General features: G+C 38.7%; 1 protein-coding gene across 1 annotated transcript; it reads right to left on the bottom strand.

Annotated features, from left to right (window-relative positions):
• Positions 1-572: 572 nt before the first annotated feature.
• On the bottom strand, positions 573-10,075 carry LOC119475666 (palmitoyltransferase ZDHHC20-A-like). The gene is made up of 13 exons (XM_037748566.1): positions 9,915-10,075; positions 8,343-8,369; positions 8,148-8,242; positions 7,514-7,634; positions 6,781-6,850; positions 5,770-5,802; positions 5,497-5,617; positions 4,844-4,976; positions 4,630-4,756; positions 3,192-3,278; positions 3,027-3,106; positions 2,216-2,262; positions 573-2,128 (listed from the first exon to the last, which is right to left on the bottom strand). The coding sequence occupies exons 1-12, from the start codon at positions 10,030-10,032 to the stop codon at positions 2,219-2,221; spliced, it is 1,056 nt and encodes a 351-aa protein (XP_037604494.1). The 5' UTR covers positions 10,033-10,075; the 3' UTR covers positions 573-2,128; positions 2,216-2,218.
• Between the last annotated feature and the right edge of the window lie 742 nt (positions 10,076-10,817).

The raw sequence follows: 10,817 nt of genomic DNA, 5'->3' as shown, positions 1-10,817 counted from the left end.
AACAGGCCCTTTTGACATGTCATTGCAGGGTAAACACAGGTATAAATAATAACATTAATTATGGCCCTGTTCCATTTAGGTGGGCCAGGGTCCTGGTATTGTGCATGCTGGCTCACTAGAATGGCTGTGACACTAACTATACCGGGACCATAATTCATTTGATCAATTACCCCTGTGTTTACCCTGCAATTACATGTAAAAATGGCCGCTGTGAAAAGGGCCTATAGCTGTTGAGATATTTCAGTCTAGATCAAAGTTGTGGACCGACAGGTCGAGATTGTTATCTATAGAGCCACGCCACTGGTGTGGACAGCACCAGAAATTTCACACACAAAGATATTATTCTGTGAGCAACTCTGACATTTTTTATGTTCAGAGTACAAATAAAGTTGTAATATGCTTAGCATTTTGATCACAAATGCTTCTAATTTTGTAAATGTGAAAAAATGTCAAATGTAAATCCAATTTTATTGCCATACATTGTACATAGTACAGCACACAGTGAAACTTAGCTACTTCATTTAACCCTTCCTAGATCACAGCGCACTAGTGTTAAAATGAAGACTCACACGTTATAGTTCCTTACATTACATTTATTGTTACAGAACAATGAAGATCACCCTACGTGAATAGTTTTGTCTCAATAAAACAGCAGTTCTTTACAGGCTTAACGACATAAGCAGCTCTAGCTGCTTGGGGGAGCATTCATTTGAGTTCAGTCAATGAAGTTAGTTATTAAACTACTGTGAGTACATGCACTCAGTCAGTAACATCTACACAGAATTATTATTGTCTACTGGTCACTCAGGCAAACCCCCACATTGTGCTGTGCATCGTTCCCACTAAAATGAATGTAATACAATGAAACAGCTGCCAGCAGCACAGAGATGAGCATTTATGATGACACTAGTCATTACTGGTGTATAAAGTCTTATCTATCCTGGTTCATGCTCAAGGACACAGTGGATCAAACGTCCTTGACAATATATTTTAATAGTTTTATTGTTGTTTAATTTTGTGCTCTTACTTTCCAACTTTCAAATAAATCTTATTGTTAAACTGGAAAAACTATAAAGAAGACAGATTTAATCATTGGCATTAACACTCAAGACTGATTCATTTAAAAACAAATACATACTGTAGCAAACGATTGATCATGAAAGTGAAAACATTCTGTGGAAGAGGACCAATTTAAAAATATAAATAAATATAAATAAAACAAGTAATCAATTACATTAAAATCAACACTGAAGACAATTAATTTATAAAAGCTTGAAAACAAATAAATTACATATATATTTATATTGCAATGAAAAATGGCAATGCCATTGAAATGATTACTCTGAACTATTGGATATGTGTCTTAAATAATTATTTTGAGATGAGATGAAACAATTTTAACTGGAGTTAAACTGGATTTGGTCCTCACATTTTAAATGTATACATATTACTTACCAACTGTATGTTTGACCAAAGTATAACATTTGAAAGTGAAAAAGAGACATCTTAAAAGTGTAAACAATATTTTCAATCATGTAAACAGTAAACTAAGTTAGACCATTTGACAACAGACGACTGGTCTTAATAATTGCACTGTGCTTGGAGTTTAAAACTGAGGAGACACACTGTTGACAGTGTTGAAGTGTCTCACCATTTCGTATAATGTATACACATCTTGCTTTAGTGGCTCCCACTGCTCTCTCTTAGTTATTAATGCTGGATTAATACTGACAAATGATGATTCTCTAGTAGGAATGTATTAATGCATGTATATAAACACAGACCTGCATTGGCTCAAGATGGAAAAAGCAGTCCCAGAGTTTTTCAGATGCAATAATAAAACATTTGAAAGTTTTTGGCTCAAAACAAAGATTAACCCTGTCTCACCTCTGCTTCAGACTGGTGCAGTCTACGAGGCTGCGGTGCAGTTCCTGTTGACATGACAACAGTATTGTTGTGGTGCTGGTTTAAAGCACACCGGATGAAGGGCGGTCCATTTAATGTATATAGAAAACATGTTGCTTGAGAGGCTGCACTGTCAAACTCAAAATGAGGGTGGAGGACGGCTCCTGTTGCGGTGCTGATGCTCCTGGTTTAAGGCATCATTTTTTACTGATGTACCTGCGACCTGCAGCAACAGCCAACAAAGTACAAATAAACACAGGAGGACAAACCAGCAAGACTCTACAGTATTCACGTCATGTTACACACATACCTGCTATGGCTCACTCTCCATTGTCACCGAGACTATCTGGCCTCCGTCTGAAAGGAAAAAATGAGGACAAAAGAGATGTTTTAGGAACTGTTAAAGGGGTTGATTTTTGAGCAGGAAACTAATTAAAAAAAGTTACTAAAAGGATCTTTCATTTTGTGTTGATTTTGACAGCCACTGTGGACAAAAGCAGTAGTGTTTCCAGAACCATGTGTCGTAAAGATCTGCAGCTGTCAGACTTCTTTAGAAAATCTCTCCTTTTACTGCAGCAGGGTCTGACAATCTGCCCCAATGTGTGATTTCCTGGGCAATCAAACCCGATTACAGGCATTATGTACAGGGAGCCGGTCATTGTTGTGAAATAAACGCAAAGCGGAGGAGTCTTGCATCGCCCTGAAGGGGTTTATTTCACAACAATGACCTTATCCCGCATATTACATTGCTACTTACTTAAGAAATCAATAATATGACACAAAAACTGTCCGCCAGAGTCCGACATCAGAACTGCGCCCATAGCAACGGTCTGTTATACATAGCAACGGTCTGCTATAAAGAAATAACAGATCGTAGAATGCTGTGATTGACCAATCAGAATAGAGTGTTCAACAAAGCCATTTAATAAGAATAAATAAATAATATATATAAATAGCCAATATTCTCGTTGATTGTCTTGTTTGCTCATGTAGGTCATATAGAGGCATCAGTATTACATTGAGACTGTTTCATAACCAGTTAATAGTTCCTTGTAGTAGCTTTAACATATAAATCATAATGCAACAAATGAAAATGTCAGTAAAGGCATCAACAAACAAACCAGTTTTCTCTTTGCCGTCGTCCGCTGTGTGTTGTATATTGTTACCAAGCACACGAGGGTCGGCCTCACCGTCAGCAGGGCTGTAATTAAAGTCACATTAGAGATGAACACCCAGCAAAGAAAACTGAAAGGAAACAGATTCACAAAAACAAAAACTATACTAGCCTTTTGCCATTTTGCTGGAGGATACTGTTTGCATGTTCAGGATCTATGTGTACCAATCTGGTAACATAGGAATGTCCGTCTCCCAGACTGATAAAACAGAGAAAAAGAGAATAAGTAAACATGTTAGCGTTGGATGGATTCAGGGTGAATTGTACTTTTGGAACAAGTCTTTACTCCATTAAAGAGGACATATTATACTTTTGTGCTTTTCCCCCTTCCCCTAGGGTGTTATATATTTTTTTGTGAATGTAAAAGGTCTGCAAAGTTACAAAGCCCAAAGTCCACGCCAAAGGGAGTTACTCTCCCCCACTGAACTCCTTAACTCCTGAACTGCCTGAAACACCTTGATCGAAGTCCTGCCGTTTCTTCCGTAACGTGGTGATGTCACCAAGAAACACACTTTTGGCACGCCCTCAAACAAAGCTAGTTAGAGCAGAGCTGGAGAGGAGTCCGAAGAGTCTGGTTCAGTTGACCAATCACAACAGTGGACCAGATGACCAATCAGAGCAGACTAGGCTTCAGAGTAGGGATGTGACGGTAAGGAAATTTAACCACCGGTTAATAAACTTCTGACAACACCGGTGTTACTGATTACACCGGACATTTTACAAGAAAAGATGATGCGCAATATACGTAGAGCGCTTACTTTGATCTTTACCGTTGGATGGCTGTCCTCTGGTCGAGCTTTCGCTGTGGGGCCGCAGGTTTCCAGCCAGCGTCGCTGCACCGCGCACACCGGCTTTGACCGCTCCGTCATCCTCACGGCAATTACCTCATTAACCTTACGGTTCCCTTATAGCATTGGGTTTAAAGCCGAAATATTGCCAAATAGGCGCTCTTTGCTTTTCGCTTCGACACCAAATCCTCCACCATCGTCTTGTCTGTCAACTCTCCCTCATCCTGTGTGAAATCTGACTCCTGCTACTCTGAGCTGAGACACTGTACTGAGCAGACACTTTCACTTTCAGTTTGTAGCGTACGTCGTCCGACTATGTATTGATAACACAACGTGAAAATGAACTAAATGGGTTTTATTTCCATAAAAAAAGCAAAACGACGGCGGGCAAGTAATGTAATCGGTGTTTACCCGAACACCGTATAACACCGGTAACACCGACTACCGCAGCAAGCCTACTTCAGAGCATTTCAGACAGAGGGTGAAAAGAGGTGCTGCAGCACAGCCGGTATGAGAAAAGTAAAGCGTTTTTTGAACTTGTAGAAACCCAAAATACAAGTATGAACCTGAAAATGAGCATGATAGGTCCTCTTTAAATTAGCTTCTAGCTTCAACACTAATAACAGAAACGGAATTTAAAAGTCTGCTAATACAGATCTAATCGGCCCTAAGCACAGTGTAGACATACAGTAGGGCTGCATATTTATTTGCGACACTGTGATTGCTAAGGTGATTGACAGCTGCAGGTCAGAGTGGACTCACCTTGAGAAAACAGGAAATATCCAGTACTTCCCTTGGTCTCCAAACACCTCTGCTGCATTTCTGCTAAAGCCCAGAGAAAACCCATTTTTGTCTCGACCATTTGTGAAGACAGGAGCCCTAAAAGCCTCTGAAAATGTATGTAAAAATATAGTTAGTTTTTAAAATGATTTGATCAGAATCAATTGAATTAAATTACATATTTATTTACAGCTACCTATAGTGGTCCTGTTCTTTCCCACAAGCCACAGATGGTAGCTGAGAAGTGACAGGATGCTGATAAAGAACAGGGCAGCCACGAAAAACAGAAACAAGATGTGGAATTTGGCATGCGTGTCGGGCAGCTGTTTCTTCAGAGGGGAAGAAAAAGAACAAAAGTGTTAGTCTTGTCAGTCTGCAAGAATATTTCCTGTTTTCAACAACTGACTGCAGTAAAGTGGAAAATTACATTTTATTGTTGTTTTGTTGCCTCAGTACAACATCTCACCTTCAAACAGGACAGTATCTTAGTATTAGTATTTTTTGCTATAACACAATATCCTCCTTCACTGTTGGACTGCGTGACAGGAGCCATTGTCTCATGCAAAGCAGAATGCTGAAGAGGATCTCCTGATAAGTGATCACATGACACACTTGTACACCACAGTGATGCAGTGGTCGATATCTCACAATGCAATCATCACATGCCACAGCCTGACTGCACTACATGTTTTAATTTCATTCAATAATTAATAATGTCATTCAGAAAATGTAAGTTAGTTGATTTTTAAAAGAAAGTTAATGGTTTGCATTCACACGCAAGCTCTTGTGTGTGAATGCTTGCTGAAAAAACAAACAAACAAAAAAATAAGAGGAAGTTTCTGTACTCACGATCCAGAATTTGATGAAATACTGGATGACTGTGGCACAAATTACTGCACAGTAGAGTGAAGCGTAAGCCAAGAACAACACAAAGAACTTGTAGTTCGAGAATCCAACACAGTTATTCACCCTGAAAGAAAACACGACAGAAAGTGATGCTTATCGCTCTACATTATCTTTCAAAGAAAACTGATAATTTGCTGACAGACAGCACGGCAAGCAAACTTCATCATAATGGAATAAAAAACAGCTTAAATGCTTAGTTAAATGAGAAAAGCCTACCAGGGGCAGTGATGGTCCATTTTCAGCACACACCTTGAAGAGTGAGAATAAGGAAAACATACATCCTATTAGTACCATCTAATAGATGTTAACATTTTAGACATTTTGCTGATCCAGTTACCCAGAAGCACTTACAATTCATGAGCAGATGCAGATGTCAGAAAATACACAGTGTTGTATATAAAAAAATAGGTGAAATTTGGTCTAAAACCATAGCCTGTATATAAGAAGTGGACATAGTCACAGTGGCGTCACCCATTGGTTTGTGTACTGCTGTTTTGAAGCCTTGAGTTCGGCATTTTGGCCGTCGCCATCTTGGTTATTTGCAACCAGAAGTTATACAAGAGGTTGGAGTACAAGTACAACCGAACGCTGAATAAGATATTATTAGGTGACCAAACAGGTTACTTTCATGAACTGAAAACACACTGTGAAAGGGTTAAAGTTGTAAGACGAAACCGTGGACAACTACCTGACTGGACAACGCCGTGGTAGCAACCTGTCAATCACAAGGTAGCCACGCCCTAGAGCATACCCTGCTTTATGGTCTATTGAGACCATAAACTCATGTTTACAATGTTTATTGTGGTAATAAATCAAGTGAGAAGTAGGCTCATTTTCTCATAGACTTTTATACAATCAGACTTCTTTATGCAACCAGAGGAGTCGCCCCCTGCTGTCTGTTAGAAAGAATGCAAGTTTAAGGCACTTCAGCATTGGCTTCACTTTCCATACCCGGAGGTTGTCCACTGTCTAAAACCAGCAAAAACATTCTGTTTGAACCTTATTGCTCAACAGCAACATATTGACATTTTCTCTTCACTTTCTGTTACCAGAAGTTAAAGTTAAAGTTAATGTTTTCTTGCAGCCAGAAATAACTTTTTGATGTTTGGGAAGATAAAATTGGAGCAAGAATCAGTTTCAACAAATCTGCTCCTTCAGGGAAAACAGTAAAAAACACGAAAATGATGAGCCTTAATTAAACAGTTTGTACATTTAGAAGACACTCACATCTCGCAGGTGGAGCAGTGATGGCAGCGGTCAGGTTTGATTACCTGGCAGTGGTCGCAGTATCGGATGGCTATTTAGAGAAAAAGAAAGCAGAACTATTACAGTACTGCTGTATCACTCTTTCTCTCATATGAAGAACAGACGTGAGGTAGCCGATATTTAAACAAAAGAAGAACTTGAGGTGTATTTTTCTGTATTCACTTTTCCTTTGTTTAGAAATGTCCAACTTTTTAAAATGTTTCAACCACAAAGTGGCCATGTCTTATTAATGTCTTATTAATTCTATAAGTTGAATATAAATATAAGGGCACTACTTTTTATAAAGTGTTTTTTCAGATGTCCCAGTGAAGCCGAGTAGGTGACATCATGATTGTTGTTGAGTAGAACAGCCAGGTGCGGCGTGTGGAGATAACGAGGTGCACCTGAGTCCAATTAACCCTCCTGATACATGCAGTACCGTAAACACACGAGAGATGAGTCTGATGTGTATTAGCAGGGAAATATCATAGAGTACTTCCTTTTATTAACATGTAAACAGTGTTGCACTTTTATCCAAAAGGGGAAGACAAAATGTAGCAACATATTTATGCAATTTCATCTGAGGCAATGGTGTCAACAGTAAAACAGTTACTTAACATTGTTTCCCTGGTGATCTACTTTAAAGCAACTACTGGGGGTTAAAACAGGAAGCAAACCACAGTCAGTTTTGCTGCCGCTGCGGTGAAAGCCTCACCTCCTCCTGCCGTGCGTGTATACACGGGTAAATTCCTCGCCACTTTCTTCAGGATCTCTTGTTGCGTCTCAGCTCGCTCCTCTCTCTCGTACAGTTCCTTCTCTGCTCTGGGCAGCCCGAACTGACAGGAGGAGAAGAGACCGGAGTCAGAGACAGCTCAACAAATACATGCTGCAAACTAGTATTGGACAGTTTTCTATTTAGGGATAATGTACAGCAAGCCGGACATTGTTTTGAAATAAACCCAGCCAGGGCGGGGCGGCACACCAACGCGAAACATCGCACTGAAGGGGTTTATTTCACAACAATGACCTGCTAGCTGTACATTATACTGCTTATTACACAGCTACATACTTGAGAAATCAATAATTTGACACAAAAATGGTCCGCCAGAGTCCGACATCAAAACTGCGCTCATAGCAACGATCTGTTATACATAGCAACGGTCTGTTACACATAGCAACGGTCTGTTATAAAGAATTAACAGACTGTAGAACACCACGATTGATCAATCAGAATCAAGTATTCAACAAAGCCGTGTAATAAACATGTATATTTACCAAGTCCTACTTGTAAACATGAAAATAGAAAGTGTTCATGGAAGCTTTTTTTCCAGCTTTTTTTCTTGGCTTACCGCTTTTGAGGGGCTGGCTGGCCTGGACCCGATAGTTTTCCAGTAGGACCATAAAAACATGGCGAAGAAAATGTGAAAGATGACCAAATAGCTGACTGTTGCGAGAGAGAAAAAGGTTGATTTGCAGTTACATTGGCATCTCTGACATAATCTTTGCTAGTATAAATGATAAGAGGAATTGTGGGTATCACTTACTTCGTTCTGCATTGTTTGGGATTGTATCTACATAAGGCAAAGAAAAAATATATATATTAGTGAGCAGTAATGAAAGAATGCATGACTACACATCCCCCACCACACACACACACACCACCCCTTTCTCACACCATGTGGCAGCAGCCTGGCACGGCCAGCAGTGATCCACCCGTAACAGAGAGCTTTGTTTAAGCATCAGGGATGTCCCTGTCCTGACCACAGACATAACTACAGTACGTCTACATGCTGATAATGGTATCATCAGTTCCAGGCTGAAACTAACTATAGAAAACCCACTGTGAGTGCGGGGGTCAGTGCATGTCACGGCACGCACAACTGATCAATATCTGCTGAAAAATACCATCAATACTCATGTAAGATAAACTGCTTTCAGACCTGCTTGTTTCAAGATTGGAAGATCACATTTTATTGTGATATAAAAGTAGGAAATTATATCTTCTGCTGCATGATAAGTCTGTTTACAGCTGTCAAACTCATTTCGAAACAATAATTTATCTCTATGTTTTTGGCTGCATCTACTTAATTCAAACAGATTAATGACCACAACAAGCATGGGTTTTTATTACAAATGTTTAGGTGAAGGTGGTTTGTTGAACAGAAGGCCATCATTACATCCTCCCAAAGACAATGAATAACCTAACACCAAGTTTAGTATCAAACCATGAAATCTGTCAGTATTACCAGTAAAAACATTAAATCTTTTCTATGTTACGTTTAGCTATATGTGTGTTTACTTTTGTAACTTTATACGTAATCTGCATATGTTGGTACTTTATTATGTAGGCCTATTACTAGTATCTGTATTGTTTAGGGTTTGATGTGTTGTGGTTAAAATTATAGACAGCTCTCATTATGGTTAACATTATAATTTCACAGCAAAGGTGTATCCAATATCACTCAAACAAACATTTTTTAAAAATAATTTACCATCATTGCCATTTGTAAAATGTCAACTTGTGGTCAATTAAAATATAAAAAAATATACAAAATAAATGCATATTTAATGTGGCATATATACATATAAATAGAAAACAACAAAAATAGGAAATAAACTTTGACCTATTTTTAATTTAACTAAATGTTTAAAACCATGAAAACAATATGTATCATGTAAAGGAGCTTTTTTTTTTACACTGCATATATATAAAAAAACATCTGAGAAAGTTTGACTATCTCTTTCCCCTTCGGTCCACTGGTTAACTGGTTGTGTATCTATTGTTACAACTATCATGAGGAAGTTATTAATTATTCATTAATGATGACTGCACAAGATTACCCACTGACTGGCTTTCCTTCCCCAATCTAACTGGAAAAGTTGCCCGTTATATTAACGTGATGCTGTCATGAATCAGAGCATGTGTACATGGTTAAACAATCTGAAACTAAAGGATATAGTGTGATATTGTCCTGAGGTGTAAACGCAGCCTGGGGCGACTTTAAATCTCACTTCAACCAGCTGATCAAAGTTGTCCTGAAACCTCAAACTGTCAACACAAGCAGATAATATCCGCCCCGCGACAGCTAAATACTTCAAAAAGTGCGTGTACTTACAGACACAGAGCTCCACAACATAAGCGTAATAAGACCAGCCGACAACCAGGTTAATAAACAGAACAGGTACCCAGTTCAGAGCCCGTTGACAGCACCTCAGAGCATGAGAGGGCGCCATCTTTAATCCGTGGAGCACATTAGCAGGTGGTGACGTCAGAGCCTTGTATTTAAAGGGTCGAGCCAAAGAGCAAAGACACTACAAGATAAAGACCCTTCACTGACACCGAGGCGCTCTGGAACAGGCGCAGATGTGTGTATTTTGAATATAGTTTTAACCTTCGGTTTATCGATTGTACTCATCAGTCTGCTTTGACTTGACTACAGAGGTGATAAAACACAATGACAAGACCAAAGTGACGCCCTCTGTTTTGAGTACTTTTAAAGGTACCAATCAATTGTCACACACAAGTGAAATATCTTGCATCTCACTATCTTTGTTTGGCTGTGTAAACTATTACAGGCTATAGCCTTTAAACTAAAATAGCCTATTTTACAGGCTTTTAATGTTAGAATCAAGAACTTACATCCAACATGACGAGTTTAAACCACTCAATCCATAGTAAATAGAAAATGTAAACTACTTTTAAAATTTAATTCAGTGATTTAAAGTACCAAATGTCAGTTTTAAAGAGTTCAGTCTAAAGTTGCACTAATGTATTATTTTGGCCACTTGGGGGCAGAGGAAATCCACAACAACAACTCATAAAAACAAAACAAAGAGGTAAAAATGACTACAAGTGACACCTTTCACATTGCAGTCATTTGATCCATTTTTAATATTTAACACAATATTGATTATAGCAGCTTAAACCTGCAATAACTGGTCTGTGAACACAACATTGACATATCATTAACCTTTATATTGAAATGGTGAACTAGATAGCAAACAATTCTTGCAGTTAC

Source organism: Sebastes umbrosus, chromosome 17 (genome assembly GCF_015220745.1).
Source record: "Sebastes umbrosus isolate fSebUmb1 chromosome 17, fSebUmb1.pri, whole genome shotgun sequence".
NCBI classification, from domain to species: domain Eukaryota; kingdom Metazoa; phylum Chordata; class Actinopteri; order Perciformes; family Sebastidae; genus Sebastes; species Sebastes umbrosus.
The sequence above is the reverse complement of the archived record's forward strand: the minus strand, read 5'-3'. Positions and strand labels throughout refer to the sequence as shown.

Bases quoted from the DNA above. Each gene is read 5' to 3' on its own strand.
- LOC119475666 (XM_037748566.1), bottom strand. From the start codon at position 10,032: ATGGCGCCCTCTCATGCTCTGAGGTGCTGTCAACGGGCTCTGAACTGG. The intron at 6,851-7,513 runs GTGAGGCTTTCA...TTCTCTAAATAG, and splicing joins TACACGCACGGCAGGAGGAG to CCATCCGATACTGCGACCAC. The intron at 5,618-5,769 runs GTAGGCTTTTCT...GTTTTCTTTCAG, and splicing joins ATGGACCATCACTGCCCCTG to GGTGAATAACTGTGTTGGAT.